Raw genomic sequence first — 25,509 nt, 5'->3', positions numbered from 1 at the left:
TATAATTGAGAGTTAAGAATGTTATAATTAATTTTTTAGGTAAGAGATTATGCACGTCTCATAATTTATGGAGTTAGATATTAATCTTATTCGCGGTGCGTTAATGATTTAAAGAAATTTTGATAAATTATTCTTATCCATATAAACGTAGTGAAATCTTAGATCATCATTTCAATCCTTTGAGTTAAATGTTATAATTTATTAGCTATTGTTTTGGAGATAAATAATTCTGTTACTTGATTAGCTAATGTCATGTTAGTTGTCTAATATACAAGGTCGATTTGGGATTGTCATTCTCATTGTTTTTTGTGAACTCATGCTATTTCGGATTTCCTACATCTTGCTTAACATGAATATTTTGATTAGCTTTCATATTTTTTCGGGGTACAAATATGAAAGCACTTTAATTTTTTTTGGTCTATTTTCATTTTCAATATATAATTAATTCCTAAAATTTTAAATATGGATTAACTTAATTCTTGATAAAGAAAACAGTATCAAGTCAAAGAGTTTAATTTTTATACACTGTGTGTGTATTTTTTTTTACACTTTCAATAAATTAATAATTATTTTAGGTATAACTTTTAATTAAAATAGTTATTACAAAAATTAACATACTTACTAACTACTATACATATATGTCAATCTATAATGGGATGAAAATATAATTTGTTTATGTTGTCAATTTATTCAAATGAATTCTTAAAACTATTGACTGAAATGGTTAAAGATAAAAAAATGTATTACATTTATAATTTATTACATTTCATTTTGAAGAAAGTCAGAAATACAATGAGAAATGCGATAGAAGATATGAGAGCTAACATATAAGATTCACACTTTTATTAGGGTATGAGCAACAAGATTTGTTTGTCTTTTAATGAAATTTTCCTGAGTTTGAAAAAAGAATAAATGTTTACATTTATGCATGAGTATATAAAGGTCAGAATGGCCTAGAGCTGGTTCTGAAGACCATCCAATACTGCCTTGCAATCTATTTGATATTCTTTTAAGAAGTAAATTTAATCGAATATTTTTTTTATGGATCGTAGAAAAGAAGAAAAAAGGAAATGAAAAAAAAAAAAAAAGCCAATGATAGAGATTGGGCGACAATGATAGAGATTGGGCGACAATGATAGACATTGAGCGACAATGATTGGTCTTTATTTTCAAAGTACTAGTGTCTAGTGGATAGCACATTGGATTGCTATTAGACCACGACCATAGATGCTACCTTCACCGCCCAGTATTATTGTCATTTATCAAAAAGAGGTTAAATCATAGGCTTTCTTATTTCAATTTATTCTTTTCCATATAAGTTATTTGGTTTTAATTTTGCCTATATTGCTACTATTATATCACTGCAAGAACAATGATTTAATAAAGTAACAAAACTAAACTAGAAACTTTTTTAGAAACCTTTTTCATAAGCTTCTGTTTAGTGTAAATTTACTGTAAATAAGTTTCAACCTTTGGAACATTTGTTCTGTCTGCTATGTCCTGTTCATCTCCCAAATCAACTACTATCTATTCTCTTCCGTCTTCACTTCCCTTAATCATTTATTTATTTAACCAACAAAAAGTTAAAAAGAAAGAAAAAAATATCTGACTTTGATTGACCGGTTCAAATAATCTTTGATTCGTTCATTTTTGTGTTGCACATGATTCCACTTCTGCTCCCGGTTTCATTTGTTCTCTCTCTTTTTGTGTGGTTGACCCCTATCTGTTAGTACTTAAGCTTCTTTTCTTTTGATAGATAGTTCAAAATTCACGGTTGGTCATTTGACACGTTTCATATCAATATCACATCGCTTTTTCTGGCAATTTGCCTCATTTTTTCTTTCTTTATTTCCTTCTATCTTTTTATACAGTTTTTCTTTACTGATTGCAACTACAAAGATGAAGATTTGTCATGTGCTACTTGAGCATAATGCACGTTGTTGTTATGTCAGCGGTTGATGTCAGTGGAAAAATGGATTTGGCATCTGTTCTTTTGCTATTAACTAGCTTATGCTCTTCTTCTGCACTGGCTGAGCTTGATTCACAAGGTTCAATCTTCTCTTCTTTTCTCTTCATCTGCCATGCTAAGCTAAAGCTATGCAAAATTTAACTGCACTTTTTATTTCCTTCAATTCCTTTGTCTCTGACAGGTTCGGGATTTCAACTTAATAGAAAATTGAGATTCATTCATATTTAGACTGAATAGTATTTTTGTTATGCCTCTCTTAATAAGATTTAATTTCTTTGTAATCCTTTCTGGTACACTAGTGTAACTGTTTGGGTTGACCAGGAGGCACTTTGATCCATCCTCATTTTGCTCTTTTAGCAAAATCACTTGGATTTTTTTTTAATTTATTTAAATATGCTCCATATGAATTAATGATCATTCTTTCACCTTAGAATGAACTGTTTAGTGGCAGTGTATGGAAATTAATGAATCTTTTGACCTCGGATAAAGTACTTTACCTTTGCAAACTTGTGTTAGCAAACTTTATCTTTGCACATCATTATAAGTTATGTTATTAACTTATTATTGAAACAGGCATGTGTTTGTGTATTCCTTAACAACATTCTCTTTAAGTAACATGTCCCTTGTCTCAATTAGAAATTACAATCAAACAACAGTAAATATAGCTGAGAGCCAAGGTGATGTACTCTTCAGTTTTTGGCTTAGTTTAGAGTTAGCCATGTTCTTCTCAAACTTTAATTTTTAATTCATTTTATGAGGAATACATAGATAAAAATGCTTGTCGACAAAATCTGATAATCTTATCATTTTATAAGATTTCAGTAGAAAATTATATAGATTTGACATTTATCTGCCTTTCTAGTTTTGTCAAAGTTGCAACTGGAGTTGGACTTAACTGTCAATCTTAAACTCTAATAGATGCATAATGTTTATGTTCATTTCAGAAGATGCACTGTATGCATTGAAGGTATCATTGAATGCTTCTCCCAACCAGCTTACAAACTGGAACAAAAATCTAGTAAACCCTTGTACTTGGTCCAATGTTGAATGTGACCAGAATAGCAACGTTGTTCGAATGTAAGATATTCTTATTCTTATTTCTTAATGTAAATCTCCACTGGCTGCTTTCTTTTAAATATTTAATTTGCAGAAGATTTTGACAGCCTCAACCTTCATTGGTACAGAAATAATTTATTATTTTATTCATAATGTATGATTATTACTTCCTTGCAGTTCACTAGAATTTATGGGATTCACAGGATCATTGACACCAAGAATAGGATCTCTAAATAGTCTTACAATTCTGTAAGTATTTGTGATATGAAATATCCACAAAACTGACCTCTCCCCCTGCTCCTTCCCTGGTTTCAATTCCTTGTATCATCGTGCTTTTTTTTGTTTCATTATAATGTTAGACATGAATTCATGAAATCACATTGATAGATAGATTTCTGTGTGTTAGGCGTTTGGCAAGTGTACCAAATGTCAAAATAATAAAGTCTCGGAAGTCCAAGTGTCGAATTCCACAGGAATTTTGTGTTGTACTTATCTTGAATACTTTTCAATTTATAAGAGAAAGAAATAATAAATAAGAGGGGTAGAAGAAAGAATAGGAAACAGTAAGGAAGTTATAAATAGTAAACAACAAGAGAATTAAAAGCAAAAGAGTTAATCAGGAAATTCAATGGACCTAACCTGTCTTGTTTGCTTAGGATGTATGAATTTATGATTTTTCTTTATCAATTTAATTAGATCTATTCTACCTACATACATCTATCCATTTACTTGCCTCTGATGTCTCACAATGACAAGCCTATTTTATTTACCTATCTCCCAAATGCCTTTGAAAAAACTCAATAAATAAAATGCATGAAGAATAAATTCTAGATGTTTGTTAAATGCATGGGCATAAAGTTACCATTCTATGCCTAACAATGATTTCCTTATGATATATTTTCTTTATTTTTCTATTAGAAATTATCCTCTCGAGCATCTAACCTCTAAAACCAATGCCTGCATCTTTTCTTTAAATCTTATTAGAAGTTATCCTCTCCCGAGCATCTAACCCCGAAAAGAATGTAAAGATGAAAATGCAAGACAAAATAAAAAAGATAATAAAATAGAAAAACCTGGAAAGGAATCCTTTTGCATTGATAAATCTGAGGTATATCATACATCGCTTGACTTTTTAGGCCTGCTAGACCCTAACTAGGGGATTAACCACTCACTCATGGCCATGAGGGCTTTACAATGAGAGGGGGGAAAGAAAGAATGGATACAAAAGAGAGAAGAGAGGAAGAGTTCTTAGGCGGCTTTAGGTAGTAGTGAGAGTACAGACTTGGTGTCGTTTACCTTTAGTCTGGCTCTCTATTTATAGTTGCTGCCGAAGTGGGCTTTGGGCCTTGCTTAGCGAGAGCTGTTCTGTTACGCGCTTAGCGCATTCTATTTTGCCCGCTTAGCGCCTGTTGCGCACTTAGCGCCTTCTGTTTTGTCTGCTTAGCGACTGTTGCGCGCTGAACGAGACACTGGGCTCGGCCTTTTCTGATTTCTTCTATTTCTCACTTTTTGCTTTTAGCACCTCCAATTTTTATATCTACAGCCAAAATTCAACGAAACATCAATTCTTTAATATTTAAGCGCAAATAACTACTAAATAATTATTTTTAAAGATAATTTTGCTTTATTTTCTATTATTAAAGTACAATTATTTAGCAGTTATCACTGTGTTATTTTTATATGCTTACTCAGGATTGTTGAATATACTATCTTCTATGTATCTGATGAATTGTGGTAGACTATTCAATCATTCATTAGGGTTCCTACTATCTAATTGTTAATTTCAGAAAGTGAATATGGAAACATGCATATATTATCTGTAGTGTGTATAGAAATATGTATACTTTGGTATTTTTCAAAAATCACTTGATGCTCTTTTGGTGAATTTTGTGATTTTAAGTCATACTCCCATTCTTATGAGTTCATTTGTTCATACTTTTCACCTTTTTTCTTTGGTGATGTATGTTACACATATAATGCAGTTCTTTGCAAGGGAATAACATCACTGGTGACATACCAAAAGAATTTGGAAATCTTACAAGCTTGGTCAGATTGGATTTGGAAAACAACAAATTAACTGGTGAAATACCATATTCACTTGGTAATCTTAAAAAGCTTCAATTCTTGTAAGTATGGAATCTTAGCATCTATTTTCCTTTTGTAATGTCTGGAAGTGTCTAATTTTGGTCCTTCAACTAGGACATTGAGTCAAAACAATCTCAATGGGACTATTCCAGAATCACTTGCCAGTCTCCCAAGCTTGATCAATGTGTATGTAAACTATTTTTTGATACTTATTGTTTCTTACTTTTAACTTTTAAGTACATTTTATTATCAATTTACCATTATATCTGATGGATTGCTCAAACTTCTCTTTTGCAGTATGCTAGATTCAAATGATCTCAGCGGGCAGATTCCTGAGCAGTTATTCAGCATTCCTACGTACAAGTATGTATGGTAAATTAGTATTAGATTGAATATTCAAAGCACCTTTCAAAGATAATTTTGTATCCCTGACTCAAGGACTATAGCCAAAAATATCTGGAAATGGATGCATACGTCCTAAAGAACCTAAATCTACAGCTTCATTCAACTGTTACATAATCAAATAGTAGTTTATGATTCTAATGGTCTTCCCTAGTTCCACTTTTGATCTTCTTTTGAAAGATTTGTAGTCATCACATATTCAATTTCTCCAACTTAATTTAGTAATTAAGTTCCCATAGTATGACTTCTTTCCATATACCTGATATAGAATATTGAATGGCAGAAGATTAAAGTGGTAGATTTTTTGTCACTTCCAAGAAATATAGTTTTTCATTGGCAAATGCTGATCAGTTTCCTAAGGGCCCTTGTTAAGGAAACAACAACAATAGCCTTGTCTCACAGACTCACACTCTCACTAGGTGGGTCAGCTACATGGATCATACAATACAATTGAGTTTGATAATAAACCAAATTCTCAAATATATTATTCCCCATGAGATCCTTTTTAATAATTTTCTCCAATGTCCTTTTTGGTCTCCCTTTATATCTTTTCACTGGACTAAACTTACTTCTAGTGGCCTTCTTTACACATGTCCAAATCACCCTAACTGATTCTCTGTTATTTTCCCTTTCATAAGTATTACAGCAATATTTTCTCGTATAAAACTATTCGGTGTCTTGTCCTTGTATAGTTACACATCTATCTTAACATTTTCATGTTTATGGAATCCTTGGAGAGAAATAGAAATGTTGAGTTTAGGATTCATGTGATGTTGCTCATTGTTTATTTAGATTTTTTTATGTTCCACCTAGTTTCACTATGTTCCTCATTGCAGTTTCACTGGAAATAATTTGAACTGTGGTGTGAATTATCTTCATCTTTGCACATCTGATAATGCATATCAAGGTTACTTTTTGTTGATCCTGCTTTGTTCTGTAAAGTGTTTTTCTACCCCGCCCCCCTCGCCTCCATTTACAGGCAACAAGCTGAAAACTAGTTTTCCTTCACTTGTCAGGTTCGTCACATAAAACAAAAATAGGCCTCATAGTTGGAACAGTTACAGGTTTAGTTGTTATTCTTTTTCTTGGTGGCCTGCTGTTCTTCTGGTACAAGGGGTGCAAGAGTGAAGTTTATGTAGATGTTCCAGGTTTGAGTTCCCTTTTTAGTCTGTGCAATTTTTTTTAGATTGTTTGTAGGTGCAAGCGTTGGAAATTATTGATCTGGTGACGCTACCTACACATTCTGTTCCAAGCCGACCTAACGCTATAAAGTCATGAATTAATATGATATAAGACATTGTTGTCCATGTTTTAGATTATTTTTATGAATGATATATTGCTTAGCTCGTTATGCACCATCTATTTATTGGAATGACATTTTTCTTGTTGAAAAAATCCTGATATCCACCATGATGGTCAGTAGCATCTGGCTGCAGTAATATTTTTTCCATTTTAGGACATCTGGTTAATGAATGTAAACTTATTTTTATTGATCAGGCTTAGTTCTACTAATATCTTACACATTAGAATGGCCAACATGTTTGGTTTAGGCCTTTGCTTTATTTTGGTGTCCGGACAACTTATGGCCCGTTGGATCTAATGACCACACATTAGTATATACCACCACCATTGTTTTGAACCTTGCATGACCACACATCAGAATTTACTGGTTGAACTATCTTGTAATGCTTTTAATTGTGACAACTAGTTGAAACACTGTATAACATTCATTTTATTAAAAGAAGTATTATGCAAAAGAAGAGAAGTACACCAAAGCAAGGGTAATGTATGCTAAAGAGTCAATAAGCAGAGAAAAAAAATTAAAACAAGGAAAAAATTCAAGCTTCGTAGTTAATATCAATTTTAAAATTAAGGTTGATGTGAACTATCTATTTTATTTAAATTTTTCTCTTGCTAACTATCTATTTCAATCTCTTTTTTTTTCATGTATCTTCAGGTGAAGTCGATCGCCGAATTACATTTGGTCAAATAAAAAGATTTTCCTGGAAAGAACTACAGATAGCTACAGACAACTTCAGTGAGAAAAATATTTTAGGACAGGGAGGTTTTGGAAAGGTTTATAAAGGTATTCTAGCTGATGGCACCAAAGTTGCTGTCAAAAGGTTAACCGATTATGAAAGTCCTGCGGGTGATGCAGCTTTCCAGCGTGAAGTGGAGTTGATAAGCATAGCTGTCCATAGGAACCTGTTACGGCTCATTGGTTTTTGTACTACTTCAACTGAACGCCTCTTAGTTTATCCCTTCATGCAGAACTTAAGTGTTGCCTATCGTCTACGAGGTATTTCATTACGTTGATATGAGACTTACTGGGGTCTGCTAAGTATTAAAATTGATTTGCTATAGAAGAGAGAGTATTATTAGTTATTACTTTATTTTGTAACTTGGATTAGAGGGGTCATTCATGTAGTTAAATAGTTACCGGCCTTAATATCTTATTTGGTTTCAGTCATATAAACCATTTTAACATTTCCTAGATAATCAAGGTTTAATCTAACATTCATGACACTTCTAACATTTTCAAAAATTTTGTCTGGAACTTCAGAGTTCTTTTGTTATAAGTATTTCTAGTCTTCACAACAGACTTTGGGGAATAGAACAAGAATGTGAAAGATGAATATGATGACATGTGTTTTATCACTAAAACTTAGTAGAAATGTGGCAACTTTCATCATGCAGGCCTACCCAATTTTAAATTATTCAGCTCTGTGCTGTATTAAAATCATGAAAGCCTGGTGTGACATGGAATTCAACCATGTCTGCATTATGAATTTTCTATCCTTGTCTGGCAGTATTTTAATTTGAGGGTAGCTTGAATCTCTGTATTGTTTATAATTTGGCTTTTTTTTAGTGATAATTTGTCTGTTTGAATACTGGTGCAGAACTCAAACGTGGGGAAGCCGTTTTAGATTGGCCTACCAGAAAACGAGTGGCTCTAGGAACAGCCCGTGGCCTAGAATATCTTCACGAGCAATGCAATCCTAGGATTATTCATAGGGATGTGAAGGCAGCTAATATATTACTTGATGGAGATTTTGAAGCAGTTGTTGGTGACTTTGGTTTAGCAAAATTAGTTGATATTCGACATACTAATGTGACAACTCAAGTTCGTGGGACAATGGGTCATATAGCTCCAGAATACTTGTCCACTGGAAAATCTTCAGAAAGGACAGATGTTTTTGGTTATGGGATTATGCTTTTGGAGCTCGTAACAGGTCAACGTGCAATTGACTTTTCACGTTTGGAAGAGGAAGATGACGTGTTATTGCTTGACCATGTGAGACAACCTCATTAGTATCATGTTTCTTATTTGTATGAACATGCTTGGAACTTGTGTGCATGCCTCTTGGTGCTTTGATGATGTTGACTTTGGCATTTTATTGGTATAGTGTGCCTTCTTTTGGGTGAACATTTGTAAAATTAATTTTGAATGAAATTGAATTTACAAAATTGATTTTGAAGTGAAATGATTTATATGTTAGGGTGTTTTTTTTCTAAAAGGTGAACTAAGTTCTAATCTAATACAAAAGTTTCCTAAAGTTGCTTCTAGTTAAAATCAGTTTTGAACTTAGAATCAATTATTTAACATGAGATTAATCATGTAAACATTTATCTAAAATTGTTGGCTGGTAGACTCAACGTGAAATTAAACATCACATAGACAGGGAGTAAAAGTTTGTGATGAGCTACTAGAAGTTTCTGTATTATAATTGGATTTCTGCATGCTTATCAGACTAGGAATAAGTTGAACTGTATTTTTTAAGTCATGGTTTTGCATTTTACAATGTTGATAAGCAAAAGGTGAACTAATTTTTGTAAAGAGATATGCTCCTGCCTACATGGTTTTTGTGCTTGTCTTCATAAATAAGCTTCGTATTATTATTCAGTTTATATCTATTGGTTACTGGTTTTAGTAATATTGTGTTTTGTGTAGGTTAAGAAACTGCAACGGGAGAAAAGACTAGAGACTATTGTTGACTGCAACCTTAATAAAAATTACAACATGGAAGAGGTTGAAATGATTGTACAAATTGCATTACTCTGCACACAAGCATCGCCTGAGGATCGTCCAGCAATGTCAGAGGTTGTAAGAATGTTAGAGGGAGAAGGGCTAGCTGAAAGATGGGAGGAATGGCAGCATGTGGAGGTCAATACAAGGCAAGATTATGAGAGACTGCAAAGAAGAATGAACTGGGGAGAAGATTCGGTTTATAACCAAGATGCAGTTGAGTTATCGGGTGGAAGATGAGAAGATACATAAATTTAGACCATTACAATTGATGTTGTATCACATTATCCCTTCTTAAGAGGTTAATTCGATTAGAAACAGACATAACATAGGTGTTATTGTATTCCGAGTGTAAAAATATAGGTAATAATCTTCATATTCCGATTATTATGCTGGTTATGAAATTATTTTTTTCTTTAATTGAATAAGGTTTTAACTTTTTTTCCCCTTATGTGTTGAAGTAACTCATAAGTGATGAAAGCAAAGCACCCCCGTTAATTAGCTTTCAGTGCATGCACAATCAACCATTCAATAAGGGAAACAACTCATAAGTGAAGGTCTTCTGCTAAGAGAGAATTTTCCTGTAGGAATCAGATACCAAGTTGTTGCTGATTCTCAGTTACGCGAATTTGACCATGTTTATGCTCGTATAATTAGATAGCTGCAGAGATAATTGCAAGATGATGACGTTAAAAGATTAGGTGCATGACTTTGCACATGTCGAATTAGTGTGTAGACTTACAAAAAGATGAGGTCAAATTAGTGTGTATAACACTAATTGACACAGCATGCTGCTGGACTAAAGCGTGAGATAAAATTTTACATTGAATAGAGCATGCGATGTAAATCTTCTTGATGTTTATCCCATCGGATGCACTGCACAACAAATGCGATGTGATAACTATTGCTTATTAACGCTGGTGAATAAAACATGGTAGTATTCAATTTCTGGGTAAAGCTTAGGCAACAATTGTTTTGTTCCTATAACAAATTAGTACTAGCTAAATACATATTCACTTTGCACTTGTCAGTTGTGACACGTTGTTGTTGCTTGGAACTGGAAGCAACAACTTTTGCCCATTCTCGGATCTTTGCTTTCATCCCCTCTGCAGCCAAATTAACTATTTCATTACGCTCTGCCGCCAGAAGGTACAAAGGAGGTTGCTGTGGGTAAAGAGGATCCCACTTTTCCAAAGTGATGGCACATTCTTTGTAATCCATGCCTGCCATTGCCATAGCTTCAATAGACATGTTTCCTATCTATGTTATCTAGGATCAACAATTGGGATAAGGAATTGTAATTGAGGTAGCAATTTATATAGCAAAGCAAACAAAGGATAAAGGTTGTTCTACATTACGTTAAGGTAAATAAAAATGAACCAATTCACGGATGTTGCCATTGGCAAACTTGGTTTCTTTTTGTAGTACTGCATGTGATCTCTTTTTTCTCTAACAGAATAGGATTGTAATTCAGCAACTATGTCATAACTCATGACGCCCACATCCCTCAATTAATGCCTGCAACGGCATGCAATTGCAAAAAACATGTTAAACCCGTGGTCACACCAATACCATTCATCTGTTACTCTGCATTGGATCTGAATTTTAAACGTGCCAATATGGAAAAAAATTCCTGAGGGATAACTAAATATAGGACTGGCATGCTCCCCAATTTTGCAGTTTTTAGGTGTCTTAATCATATTTTGTAAAAAAAAAAGTGTATTAATTAAAAGGGAATTAATGAGCAAGTGAATATAGTTTATATGGATCTCTTCTTGATGTTTATATGATTTTTTTATGTGATGCTTTTTTATTTTATAGACAAATATATTTGTAAGTAAATATAGTTTTAGATTTTTTAGTTAATTATGAAATGTTATTCTTTTAAAGTAAATATTTTTTTTTGTAAATATTTTATCAAACATTATAAAATAGTGGAAGTGATAAAAAAAAATTGTGTAACATTAAAAGAAAGAAAAATGAGTTATAACTTCGAATGGTATTTAAAGTATTTAAAAAAAAGAGTTTAACTGAATAATGATTTCCTCCACAAAAATTTGTTTAGCAATCACTGAAAATTAAATCGATTTTCTTAACTCACCGCTTAATCAAACACCGTACCCTATTAACTTAAGAAACTATAACTAACCACAAAGTAAAAACAACCAAAATTTCTTGAAATTAACCGAATAATAATAGAATATATGGACGATACAATTGCAAAGAACAAACAGAATAAAAGCAGTAAAGCACTACAAAGAAAAGGTGTCCTGTTTTGCTCGAATGAAATGATTATCCATTATTTGAACTATCTCTGAAACTCTAAGGTTAGCTTCGGTCTCATTGTTTGAAGCAACAGTTATAGCCCATGTCAGTGTGACAATGTGCAAGTGGATTTAAATTGCCGTTGGAATCGAGTTACAGTGAGCTCAAAAACCTTTACATTGCAGGCAACTGTGAAAAATTGCGGTTAATGCGATCGTAATTGCGACCGTGGTGCGATTGCAATTGCAAGAGTGCTAAAATACTTTGACGTTGCGATAGCAATTTAAAACCTGCAAGCTTAAACTAGTGCTGTGGCTTTTTGTCAACCAGAGCCAGAGGACTCAAACTACTAAGGTTAGTCTCAGACATAGCCCGTGTTGGATGCAACTGTTTAAAGCTCTATTTCGATGCACAAACATTGATTGTACACTACACTCCATGTAATCAACACCAGCCATTGCAAAAGCTTCAACTCAGTAATTGAAGTACCTTGATTAAATGCCTTGTTAAGAGAAAACTGACAAATGATTTATCGGGACAAAATATATTGAAGCCTATGGTACATTATAAGTACCACAATGTTATAACAAGTCGGCACCTCAAAAAAAAAAAAACATGAACTACAAGCTTGGAGGACAACTGTTTTGGAATATTCTAAGAGACTTAATAAGGTTCGATGATTTGTCCTCATTAGTAACTTAGAGTAAAGAGTAAAGACAAAAAGGCTATAATACTCTAAGCTTAGCTTCTTTAAGGTACGCATTATTTTATCTCTAACTTTTTAACTTTTACTCATTCTGACTTGAGTGTTGCAGCCTATACACTCCCATTGCGAAGCTAGACAAGTTACCATTGAAAAACCAGCACATATTTCGCAATTTTACAAAATACGAGATAAAAATGAAAAAAAAAATACATTGCTCTTTTTTAGTATTCCTTAATTAGTCATGGAAACAAAATTGTCTAAATATGAAACAGGCGCAGATAGATACTTTCCTAATATATACTCCCGTTCTTTTTTATTTAAATAAATTAAGAAACATAATTAATACACTTATTTGTAAAAAGAAACATTGAAAGTCATATAAAGAATGCATTAGAAATTATTATAGAAGTACATTAATTTACAACACTTTCTTATAAATGCTTTTTTACTTTTAATTCCTTATCAGGTACCTAAAGATAGATATTAATAGTCTTCTTGAATTATTTTTAACTTCTTAATTTGATCTCTATTAATTTTTATTTCTCTCTTATTTATAATAAATATATGTAAAATGTTTAAGGATGAGATAAAAATAAGGACGTAATTGAAAAGAGATAATGTTATCTTCATCTTTTAAATGAATAAATAAACAAAAATAAAGTTTTCTTTCAAAAGGGTAAACGCAAAAAGAAATTAAAAAGAGTAACAAAATGAACAAAGAGATTGTCCAATTCCTCGTACGTTACAATTTGCATCCATATATATAGCATTAATAAACATACCATGGGATGTCGATAGCTATTGCTTATTAATGCTACCAAATTGAACATGGTATTCAATTTCTGGGTTAAGCTTAGGCAACCATTGTTTTGTTCCTAAAACAAACTAGCTATGTTTTGTTTTTTGTTTTTTTTTATATTTTCTATGACAAATTACTAGCTAACTACATGTACTTAATTTGCACTTCTCATTAGCGACACTTAGTTGCTTGGAAGTTGATGAAGCAACGGCTTTTGCCCAGTCTCGGATCTTTGCTTTGATCTTCACTGCAGCCACCTTAACTAATTCATTAGGCTCAGCCACAAGGTACAGAGGAGGTTGTTGTGGGTCACACTCTTCCAAAGTGATGCAACATTCTTTGTAATCCTTGCCTGCCATTGCCATAGCCTCAATAGACATGTTTCCTTTCCTAATATAGGGATATTGAGGATCGATATATGATTAATGACGCAAACTAAGTGTGACTGTGAATTGTAATTGAGGTAGTAATAGCCGCATAGAAGCATTTGTATATATACCATAGCAAACTAGGTTGTTTTTGCTTTAAGTTTAGGTAACTAAAAATAAACCAATTCAGGGATGTTGCATGTGTAAACTTCAATTCATTTTCTTTTTATATTTAGAACCCGTGATCTCTCTTTCTCTAATGGATCAGTTCACTTGGATCAGCAACTACGTCATAACTCATGACGCCCACGTCATAACTCAATGCCTGCAACGGCATGCATGTTAAACCCGTGCTCATCATCACCATGAATGTTACTGATCTGCATTTTAAATGTTAAATGATAATAAACATGTATTGAAGCCGAATTTTAAATGTGACCAATTGTAGAAATAAATGTGGAGGGATGCGGCTACATCACATGAATGACATGCCAGGGAGTGTTTCCTTTTTTTTTTAAAAATGTATGTATTTTTTTATAGGCATATATATATATAAAATTGAACATAAGAAGTCATCCAGTTTAGATAATAGATACAAAGGAACAAACCAGAGCATCAACAACAATGCAAGCAACAGAAATGTCATCCCAAACCCCCCGCATAACACCCGCCATAACATTTTTTTTGGGTGAAAAAAGAGGACATAAGGCCCCAAGAAGAGATGAAATTAAAACGCACGCAAGTAAGAAACTTCACATCGGCCAAAACTAGCAAAGCAATAAAAGGGAGCAAAAAATAAAACACCCAACACAAGTCAGGCCATACTTAGCTAAAGAATCCGCCACTTGGTTGACTCCCCAGAAAACATGATGCCAAACCAAACTTCTTTGATCAGCCAATTGACCAATATTGCACACAAGTTGATTAGAGGAATGATTAGTACTACAACTCCCGGTGAGAAGCTTGATGGCAACCAGAGAGTCTGATTCAACAATCAGATCACTAAACCCTTTCTTAGACGCCAACTTTAAACCGATATTAACATTTAATAGCCTCGAGCTCATCTGCAAAAACAGAACAAGATTCAAGGAACGTTGCAAAGGAGAACAGAACCACACTAAAATGATCCCGCAAAGGAGATGGCATATGAGTCTTCCCACGAAAAAACAAGTCATTCTTGGCCCCCCATAACCCTGCCAGAGCCACACAAAACAATACACCCTTGGATAACTGATTAGGGAAGGTTTGAGAGAGATTGAAGGCTAGTCAACTATTAAAATCCAAATTGAAAAAGTTCAGGGGAAGGGAAGGACCTTACAAAATCTGCCATACCTGAATTGCATGCGGGCAATCCCTGAAACAATGCACCGCATTCTCAGATGCAACATCACACACATGACAAGCATTAGACAAACTCATACCTTTCTTAGCCCGAAAATCATTGGTAACTAAGGCTTGCTGAGCAGTTTTCCATAAAAGAATTCTGGTCCTCTCAGGACCCGACCATCTCCAAACAACTTTAAAGAGGGGATTGGCCTGACCAGACTGAGATGAAATGGAAGCATAAGTAGATTCCAGAGTAAATCTGCCATCAGTCACAGGCTTTCCAAACTGGGATATCAACATGATTGGAAACTCGGGGAGGAGGGAGACACAAAATAATAAAGCAAATATTTGAGTCCAACACCACACACAATTTTTCTTCATTCCAACCGCCATTCTGCTTTGTAAAATCGAAGACCTTGGCTTCCTTATCAACATTACTCAAATAGATAGTTGCTTTATCAACTACAGGACCAATGAAGGGAATCCAATCATGGCTCCAAAAATCAGTCTCCAAACCATTTCCAACCCGCCAAGAAACTTGATTTTGCAAATCATTCCAAGATTTGCAAAGACCCCTCCAAAAATTGGATTCAGATATTCTCTTTTGGACTTTAGGAAGAACGCCCGCACCACACTTGTACTTACCTCGAATGAGAGTAGCCCACAAGAAAGGCTTCTTTGGCATTAACTTCCAACCGAATTTCCTCAAGAAATCTCTATTCAATCTCATCCCAAGGCCCTCATCATTTTTAGTAGTGCAAACCTTGCGCCAAGGAATAGTGTGAACCTTTCTAACTCTCAAAATCACCCCAGATAAAAGATCTGCATTTCCTGTCAATCATATCACAAACCGAGAGAGGCAGCAACCCTGGCTGATGTTAACTCATTAGCAACTAGTAAAGTAAAGTTTGAGTGTCGATGCCCAGGAATTTTATTTGTATTTAGATGGATGAATATTTAATTCTCAAGCAATTAATGAATTAATTTAAATAATTGTGATAAGGAACAATAAAAAATAAATTGACATAAAATTAAATTAATTATATAAAACATGCAAGAAAAGAAAAAATGAACACTTGAGATGATGAAACAACGGTTGATTCAAATTGTGGATATGTTAAGATTTAACCTACCAAAATTACTCTCATGTAGTGTTAATGATTGTTTTGTATTTAACATTATTCCAATTATTACCTACATCTACTCATATACTTTAATCATGATCCCTCATGTGAGAGAGTCTAATCTATCGAATTCCTCTTCTAATCCCTTAAGAAAATAAACTAGTTAAATTGTATTATGAACAAAGATGCATAAAACAGACTAAACAATGTCATTCTATCCCTAGATATGAATTATTTAGATGTCATTTTTCACTTCTTAAGAGATAAACATTTCTTAATGCCTAAATCTTAAAACATACCGTAAATATGAGTGATTAAAACACAATCAAAGAAATTAAGCACAGAAAAGAAAGAATGAAATTAAAATAACATTAAATACATAATATGAATAATTACATCATGAGTGTTTGGTTATTAAGCTCCTAACAATGAAGGGTTTAGCCTCCCATTGTCATGAGAGACTTTACATTTGCAAAGGATTGATGAGAGAGAAGAAAGGGGTAAAGAGGAATGGATATAGAGGGAAGATATGACTCCTAATGGTTGATTTTCCTTCTTCTTGCATGAACCCTAACCTTTGTTTTCTATTGGAAGCTCTAATTTCATGGATATTCTGTGTGTCATTTTTCCTTTTCTTCCTCCTCTTTTTATAGGCGCATTCAACTTAAATTTTACTCGACCTCGCGCTAAGCGCGACCTCTGCACTGAGCGAGTGAGTTGGTGGTCACGCGTTTAGCTCGCGACTCGCACTAAGCGTGTCTTCACGTATCAGGCTTCTCCATGTGACTTCTTTGCACTAAACGAATGTTGCCCGCTGAGCGACTACGGTGCGCTGAGCGAGAGTCTTCAAATTTTTAACTTCTCTCTCAAGCTTTACTTTGTATTTTTGCAGCAAATATAACACCTACTGGACAAGAATTTGAATGATGTTAAAATTCTAATTATTCACATAAAAACAATAAAAGAGAGGAAATCTAATAATTTTTATATGACTTAATCATAAAATATACCCATACACAACAATTATCAAACTGCATAATATGAGATGGCAATGCCTAGACCACTTATTTAGCTAAGGTCAATCTTCCCACCATGGACAACAAATTGCTCTTCCACCTACTAAATCTCTTATTGACCTTGTCAATGATGAAATCAAAGGTATGACTAGTTGGGTTTTTGTGGAATATAGGAACTCCCAAGTACTTACCTAAATCATCCGTACTTTGTAATCCCAGCCCACTTGAGATGTCTTCCTCAACCCACCAATTAACATTTTTGGAAAAAGAAAACTTTTGGTTTTGTCCACATTAACCTTGGCTCCAGAGCTGTCAGAAAAGTGCTTAAGAGTTAGGTTTATCACATCCACCTGGTCCATATTAGCTTCTACAAAGAGGATGAGATCGTCTACAAAGGCAAGATGAGATATGAGAAGCCCACCTCTATTCACTTGGATCGATCTCTAAAGCTTCTTATTCATCACCAGATTGATGAGATGAGATAGCCTTTCCAAGCAAAGAACAAAGAGATATGGTGAGATAGGATCTCGTTGACGAACTCCAATATTAGGAGAAAAGTGATCCAAAACGTCACCATTCCAAAGCAAACTCATAATGGTTGTAGACATGCAATACCAAACCAGTTGCACAAAATTGTTTGGGTAGCCAATGTCTTGAAGAGTTTCCTTCACAAATTCCCACTTAAGACAATCATAAGCCTTATCCAAGTCCACTTTAATAATCATCCAACTTTCTTCCCCTTCCGGCATCTCATGGAATGGAAGATCTCTTAAGCAATTGTGATGTTATCACCACTGTGTCTATTCAGAATGAAGCTAACTTGACAGGGGCTCACTAGCTTCTCCATAAGCACTCTCAACCTTTGGGCAAGAACTTTTGCTACCAGCTTGTAAGTGACATTGCAAAGACTAATAGGTCTGAAGTCTTTTAGCTTTGTAACAACTGGTAGCTTGGGAATTAAAGTGATGAGTGTATCATTCAGATCTGCCACCATAGAAGGATAGTTAAACATCTACTGAATGAGATGGCAAACATCATCACTCACCCTTTTCCATTAAGATTGGTAGAAAATAGCATGCATTTCATCAGGACCAGGAGCTTTGAAGCCACCCATATGACTGAGAGCTTGATCTCATCCCTAGTGACATGCTTCCCTAGTGAATCCACCTCATCAACATCAAGATCAGGAAAAGAATTAGCAAGACGAAAAGGAGTGAAGTTGTTTTCAACCAAAAAAAGCTTCCGGAAGAAATCTGTTGCATACCTTTCTATTTGCCATTTGTCGGTGAGCCAAAACACCATCATCATCTTGGATGGTGTCCACCTTGTTTCTTCTCCTTTTGACTGAAGCCACCCCATGAAAGAACTTGGTGTTACAGTTGCCAAATTTAAGCCATTTTGCTATGGATTTTTGAAACTTGAGGAGTTCCTCCTCAGCCAGAACTTGCTGATAATCCCTCCAAACTTTCATTTGTTCATTCACCAACCCAGTGTCATTATTCGAACCAAAACAGTTTGCTAAGCATTGAAGCTTCTTCAACAAAGCCTTTTTCCTCACCTGAATGTGACCAAATATATTTTTCTTCCACTCCTAAAGATCAACCCTAAAAGTTAAGAGCTAAGCATTCCAAGGTAGATCGCTCTTCCAATGGTCCCTTAGGAAGTCCTCATGAGTGATCCATGCAGCTAGGAAACTAAAAGGCCTCCTATGCTTGTTAGGAAGATGATTTTTACACAACTCAATCAAAATAAGTGCATGATCTGATTTGAAGTTGGGTAGATGAAAAGCAGATGCTTATTTATACTGAAGTCTCCAACTGAAATTAATGAGCAAGTGATCCAATCTCTTAGTGAGGCCTTTGCGTCTCCAGGTGAAAGGGCGTCCTTGAAAGCCTGCATCAATCAATTGGCACTCATCAACAACATCTTTGAATTTGTTCATGCTCCTAGTAGTAGTTGCAAAAATGTTTGTCTCTATCATGGGATTGAGGATGGAATTAAAATCCCCAACCACAACCCAAGGGTGAGAGATTGAATCTACAAGATTGATTAAGGAGTCCATCAATCTACTTCTAGCTTGATAGTGGGGGCTGCCATAAACAACTGTCATAAACCAAGAAGGAGAAGTTCCATTCCTAACCTTCAAGTGAACATAATGAGTTTCATAGGCCAAAATCTCAATATCCCAAATCATAGAATCCCAAAGGATCCAGATCCCACCAGCTTCACCAACTGCATCTTGAATAAACACTTTATCATAGTTGCATCCATTAAATATTTTCTTCGCCACTAAACCACTAGAATGAGTCTCAAGGAGGCACATCAAGGAAGCCTTACACTCTTTTTTTATATCTCTGATGAGGTTAGAAAACCCCTTATTCTGGGTACCCCTACAATTCAAACTAATAATATTCATAAGACTAGATTGTTGGTGACTCCAACTAGTCCAGGTTACATCTCAAGAATGTCATTACCTTCTTGATTTTAAATTGACATTTGCACGTCCATGGCTTTGTCATCTAAGCACATCTCAATAGTTTTATCCTTATCTTAAACAAACCTAGTCAAACCCTTCTATCTAACTTGGCTGAGAAATAGGGACACCAGAAAAGTTCTTAGATCCAGAGCTTTCTGGGTTCTCTTCAATATTGAAACCACTCTTCATTAGGGACAATTTTTTTGCAAATTCTTCACTATTCATTTGATTTTTGGCATAACCTCATTTGGCTGAGGATTAGTTCTAGGAGCAAAAACTACTAAACCTTTTTTATTTGTACTGGCATATTTTGTAGGATGAGCCTTCCTCTTGCCAGGACCTACTTTCTTTTTTTCCTCTTCGTGCTGATCAGAGTTAATAAGAGAAGAGAAACTCCCCCCCAACTATAGTGTCATTCTTGTTAACTTTACCTTTGGTTTGGGTATAGTTACCTTTAGAGGCCCTGAAAATAATACTAGGCACAATCACTTTCTTCTTAAGCCTAGGAGTTGATTTCCTAGCTTGGGCCCCACGCTTTCTTTCCCCATCTTACGTACCAGATAGGCCCCTTGTTCCAGTGAAAACAACCTTAGCTTTACCTTTTGTGTCCTTCTTCCTAGTGACAGCATCCAAGGACCATAGAGGGCCCCATCGATATCATGAGTGCTTTGTTGTAGAATTCCAACCATTGAAGGAATGTTATTGACCTCCACGTCAGCCTTTGGGGTTTAGGCCTAACCCAGATCCAACTGAATTCCACTCGCCTCCTTAATAATAGAAACAACATCCACGGTCGCTGCTTCCTCCTTGGGCTTCTCCGCCGTCTCTGGAGACCTAATAATCTGGGGACAACTTTCTCCTCTGTGCCTTTATCTCCCACACGAGAAATAAATGACATGAAGCCCTTCGAACACAAGATTAAGGATTTCCCCCCTAACAATAAACTTTGGGATCAAAGGTTTATCTAGTTCAAGCTCTACGCAAATACGGGCAAATTAGCCTCCTTAGTGGATGGAAGTAATTGTATTCACTTTTAGCATCACTCCGATCATGTTCCCCACTCTCGTTAGGAAAGCATCATTGTACAACTCAATGGAAAGATTTAGTATTCTGACCCAAGCAGCAACCCTCCTCTCAACATCAACACTTGCCTGAAACCCAAGTCTCCATCTCTGAACAAGCAAATAGTGATTTGCAATCTTCCAAGTCCCCTCAAAAAGAAGTCGTTTGGTAAGTCAATGAGTTCCCTTTTCAGTTTGGCCAGAAGAACATGAAACCCCATTTGTCTCCCTAGAACCTTCACCATTAGCGCCCTTTTCCATCGGGATTTCAAGAAACTTTGCATTTTCCTCCTCTATGACTCGAGTTGGGTTGGGTGAACCAAAGTTTGACCAGTCGTCACCCTCCCTAAACCTGTCACAACCCACAAAAGAGCCTATCCAATAGCCTTTCTTTTACTTTTTTTCTTGCTTCTCTGCATTAGATCAACGTCCTCAACTGTCATGCCGTCAACCTCCTTAACTATTGCGCCATCAACCTCTTTTCCCGTAACCAACCAAAATGACATGTCATATCACAAATTCGTATTATTGTGATATTAGATAGCAATTTTGAAAGGTTTTTTTTTCCACACCCGCTATAACATAACAGTTCAGACCCACAACAAAAAAATGTCACTATACTAGGAGTTTCAAGATAAATTAATACCCTTCCCTCCTATATGAATATACCCTATGTGGTTATACCCATAAAAGTTTATATAACAATAACAAAGTTACAAATTTGAACGATTACTCAACAAAAAATTAAAGTTTTGGTTTTGACTCATCGGGATAGAGATAAGAAAGAAAGAGATTTTCGTGGTTTAGGAATTAGTCTAATAAATGCAGTAATTGAACATTTATAAGCATTGTGATTATTCTCCACGGCAAAACCCATATAATTGTTATCTCGTGCCTAGCTATATCCGAAGAGCCAACCAATTCACTATAGGTGAAGAACTAACAATTGATGCTATCCAAAAATATAGTCCACCTTATATTCGACTACAAACTTGAGAGCAACATACCAAATCAAAGCTCGTTCAATGTATCCTCTTTTTTCATTATTTCTTTTAGACCCTTATATTTAGCCTTACGTGACCCCTTTTCTTATGAGCCATTATCCAAAGCACTGTCAAAATCTAACTGGACCTCAAAATGCTTTGACCCATTTGCACCACCCAATTGCCCCACTTTGTTAATTGGGACCTCCATCAGCTAGAGTTTTCTATATCCCCAAAATGCACACTTCTCAATTCCACATTTAACCTCACTGTTTCAATGTCATTAGATTTACATTTACTTGTTGACTGCATTACTTTATGCACATTTTACCTTGTGTGCTTTTCCTTCTCATTGAGTAGATCAACGGGCCCATCATACTGCACACAAGCCTGCACTGATCCCACCTTTTCTTGTAAATCCCTCTCATTGAGTACATCAACTGCATTACTTTATAGAATTAATAGATGTATTAATCGTATATTATAAAGTTTTGTGTAAAAAAGTCATATGTAAAATTTGCTGGAATAATTTTCTTTTAAATTACTGAACAAATTAAGAGCTTTACAAATAAGTTGAAGTTATTTGATAGTTTCAGGTCAAAAAATTAGTTTTCAATTGAGAATACCTATGGAAAACCAAAAAAATATAAAATGTGTTCTTATAAACTTTTTGGGACTTTTAATTTTCCTAGTGTAAGAGAACCATTTTTTTTACTAACACCTAAAAGATATATAACGTATCATACAAAATATGATGCAACAATATGATATATATTAATTTTTTATACCATAAAAATTGTGCATTATACTTACATCACATTAGTGAAACCCACAGTATACTAATAATTTGATTTACGTTAGTAAAACTATATATAACAATGACCGTAGTAAGCCTAACATATTTTTTTCCTTAGCATATATATGGCCTTTTTGCCATATATATATGTTCGATCTTAGAATTTAATTTAAATTCATTGAGTATAATTAAAAAATTTACATTATCATTCAAAATGAAAAATAATTTAAAATAATTGACTTTTGTTAATTATTAAAAATCATATTTATAAATATTTAAAGTAACACTGTATATTAAAATTAAAGTATTCGTGTTCTTATAGAGTAGTCATAATCTTTTTAATTCCATGCTCTATTGTTTTTCAACCATTTAATTGAAGAAACTGTGTAACTAATCACAAGGTGTAAAAACCACAAAATTTCGATATATAATATAAAGCTGAACAATAAAAGATTAATATATGGACTATACAATTACAAAGAACAAATAGAATACATTAATGGCTCGATATAAAAAAAAAAAAGCCTCATGTGTCTGGTGTTGGTCGCATGAAATGATTATCCATAATAAGAAGTATCTCTGAAACTGTAAGATTAGCTTTTGTGTCATTGTTTGAAGCAACTGCTGTGGCCCATTCACGAATCTTAATTTTCACCCACTCAATCGCCATGCCATTGTCCAAGCTTGAACTATTAGTACTGTTGCAGTGCCTTTTCTCAGCAGCCTCAGGACTTAAACTCTGTTCCAATGCACAAACATTATTGATAATTGTATTCTCCATAAATTAATGATTTATTAGGACATGCAAAATGTGGAGGAGTAGGGTGCACCTATAAATACCACAATGTAAGTACCTGGGTTCATTTTTGGCTGCTATAAAAGGTAAAGGGTGCATGCACGGGCATTTCATGCAACTAAAAAAGTAGAAACTATTCTTAATTATCTTCTTTTCTTCAGCTTCTAATCTCTGACCGCACGGGCGTGTGTTTCCAGCATGGAATATGGACTGAAGAAGAAATTGTATTTTTTACAAAATTTATTATGTAAAAACTAGAAAGAGATAAAAATAAAATGGTACAAAATTTTTGAAATAAAATAAGAAAGGGTATCGAGAAAGATAAAAAAGAATGTTATAAAAATATTGAATAAATTTATTGTGTATTAGTATATACTTCATCTGTTCCACCAAGTTAGATGAGGTTTAAGATTTTTGGCACATGTATTTAGAAACCCAATTATTTTGTTGAATTTTAAAGAAAATATTAATAAATAAATTCTTAATATATCTATTATTTTTGTAAATAATGACTCGTTTATTTTTCTTATAAGTTACTTTATCAAGTATTAATTAAAGATAGTCTAAAAAAATATTTAAAGGATAATATTAATTTAGTAAAATAATATATATTTTAAAATATTTACTTTTTTTCTAAAACATTATATAATCTGCAACACAAACTATAAAATGATTTGGCTAAAAAAAACTTTATGAATTAATCTATGCATATGACCAATGACAAATGGTATGACTCGCGGGAACGGTATAATTGCCTTACCCAAACATTTAATGAATCTCATATATAGCAAACAAATTGGACAGATGGCAGCATCTTAAAGAAAATAAACATGCATTGTATGCCAGTGTAATATATATATGAACACGAACACAAGAATTGAATATGCATTCGTGCTAAAGAATGATGTTTGACCATTAGGAATTTGACAAATATCTATCTAGCTAGTAAAGCTTTAGAAATTTTTTTGTCTTAAGCGAAAAGTTTATTTTAGTGAAAATATAAAAAATTAACAGTTAATTAATTAAGATAACTAATATATTGATATGTATCATAAATTAAAATTTATTAAAATTCATTTTCATGATATTTTATTCACAATTGTAATTTTAATTTTTCATAATAATCTTATCATTATATTTGAGTGCAATTTAAAATGTGGAGCTATATAATTAATATAGAGTATTACAACATATATATAACCCATTTGTACAATGTTGCTTAAGTAGAAATTAAATCTCAACACAACTGGAATAATTAATACTATATATTATATAATTGACATAATGCATTGTCCATGCATTGGGTTAATTAATGTTAATTGGTTAAGCATGCATTGTAAACAACTACAAGAATAATATAAGCATGTCAAACTATTGACCACATGGGAACTGGCTAGTACGTATTTAATTTTACGACGCGACATTATCTTTACAACTTTTTTTCACAAACTCTTGTGACTTGCATTGCTATAGTCCGTCAAAGGTTCATCCATCCATACTATAGAACATTGCTTGACCAGAGATCTTGACTACAGATGAGGAATTTGATCAAACTATTATGGTGATATCTTATTAAAGATGATGTAGGCAATTACGACAGAACCCATATTCTGTGGAATGATTCTTAACTAGATATGGTAAGTTTGATCAGCCCGTACGTGATGCTATTAATCAAGGGTGATGTTCCAAATTAAGAAAATTCGGAAGACTTATAAATGAAATGTCATATGTGCAAAGTGGCAATTTGAGCTGGCATTAATTATGACAATTCATGCTGTAGTTTTCATAATAAGCATCATTTTAAGATTATACGCGACAGTAATTTGAAGACTCTATATCTTATATATGACTATCTAACAATAAATCTAAAGATTATTTAATTTTAGGATCATTAAGCAGTTCAATATTATCAAATAAAATAAGAAAATATTATATTGAACTTTAATAATACAACAATATTGAAAACCATGTCTGCCACAGAAATAGATATGTGTGTGAGAATATAGTCTGAGAAATACAAAATGGTAAATTATACTTAATATTATTATGATTTCTTGTCAACTTATCACAATTTGAAGACACAATTTACGACATTGTTTAAATTAAATCATAAAAAGTGAAAAAAAAATACATACAACATTTATGTGTTTTGAATAAACTCTCTTGGTTGAATAAAATTCTCTAAAAAAAATAATATTAATTATAAATAGAGAGAATATAAAATATTAAATATTATTCACAACTTCAAAATTAT

At 33.7% G+C, this 25,509-nt stretch overlaps 2 protein-coding genes and 1 long non-coding RNA gene across 8 annotated transcripts; 1 reads left to right on the top strand and 2 right to left on the bottom strand.

The window, feature by feature from the left end:
• The first annotated feature begins 1,222 nt into the window (after positions 1 to 1,222).
• LOC114382305 (probable LRR receptor-like serine/threonine-protein kinase At5g10290) lies at positions 1,223 to 9,959 on the top strand. 4 transcript variants are annotated; one of them, XM_028341625.1, is made up of 12 exons: positions 1,223 to 1,272; positions 1,953 to 2,048; positions 2,914 to 3,046; positions 3,203 to 3,274; positions 5,008 to 5,151; positions 5,225 to 5,296; positions 5,408 to 5,473; positions 6,349 to 6,419; positions 6,529 to 6,660; positions 7,470 to 7,811; positions 8,413 to 8,807; positions 9,465 to 9,959. In XM_028341625.1, the coding sequence occupies exons 2-12, from the start codon at positions 1,973 to 1,975 to the stop codon at positions 9,777 to 9,779; spliced, it is 1,818 nt and encodes a 605-aa protein (XP_028197426.1). In that variant the 5' UTR covers positions 1,223 to 1,272; positions 1,953 to 1,972; the 3' UTR covers positions 9,780 to 9,959. The 4 variants fall into 4 exon arrangements, with proteins under 4 accessions (XP_028197426.1, XP_028197423.1, XP_028197425.1 ...); XM_028341622.1 differs by lacking the exon at positions 1,223 to 1,272 and adding an exon at positions 1,420 to 1,725; XM_028341624.1 differs by lacking the exon at positions 1,223 to 1,272 and adding an exon at positions 1,422 to 1,711.
• A 3,260-nt stretch (positions 9,960 to 13,219) lies between these two features.
• LOC114381967 lies at positions 13,220 to 15,867 on the bottom strand. 3 transcript variants are annotated; one of them, XM_028341195.1, is made up of 3 exons: positions 14,991 to 15,867; positions 14,503 to 14,741; positions 13,220 to 13,699 (listed from the first exon to the last, which is right to left on the bottom strand). In XM_028341195.1, exons 1-3 carry the CDS (start codon positions 15,081 to 15,083, stop codon positions 13,450 to 13,452), a joined length of 582 nt encoding a protein of 193 aa, XP_028196996.1. In that variant the 5' UTR covers positions 15,084 to 15,867; the 3' UTR covers positions 13,220 to 13,449. The 3 variants fall into 3 exon arrangements, 2 of the variants coding, with proteins under 2 accessions (XP_028196996.1, XP_028196995.1); XR_003660123.1 differs by having other exon boundaries at positions 13,220 to 14,057; positions 14,503 to 15,867; XM_028341194.1 differs by having other exon boundaries at positions 14,503 to 15,867.
• Positions 15,868 to 17,091: 1,224 nt separating this feature from the next.
• On the bottom strand, positions 17,092 to 21,149 carry LOC114381983. Its single transcript, XR_003660126.1, has 2 exons — positions 18,189 to 21,149; positions 17,092 to 18,127 (listed from the first exon to the last, which is right to left on the bottom strand). It is a non-coding gene; the product is annotated as an uncharacterized LOC114381983 (long non-coding RNA).
• Between the last annotated feature and the right edge of the window lie 4,360 nt (positions 21,150 to 25,509).

The sequence above is a fragment of the Glycine soja genome, chromosome 13, assembly GCF_004193775.1.
Source record: "Glycine soja cultivar W05 chromosome 13, ASM419377v2, whole genome shotgun sequence".
In the NCBI taxonomy this organism is placed as follows: Eukaryota; Viridiplantae; Streptophyta; class Magnoliopsida; order Fabales; family Fabaceae; genus Glycine; species Glycine soja.
The sequence above is the reverse complement of the archived record's forward strand: the minus strand, read 5'-3'. Positions and strand labels throughout refer to the sequence as shown.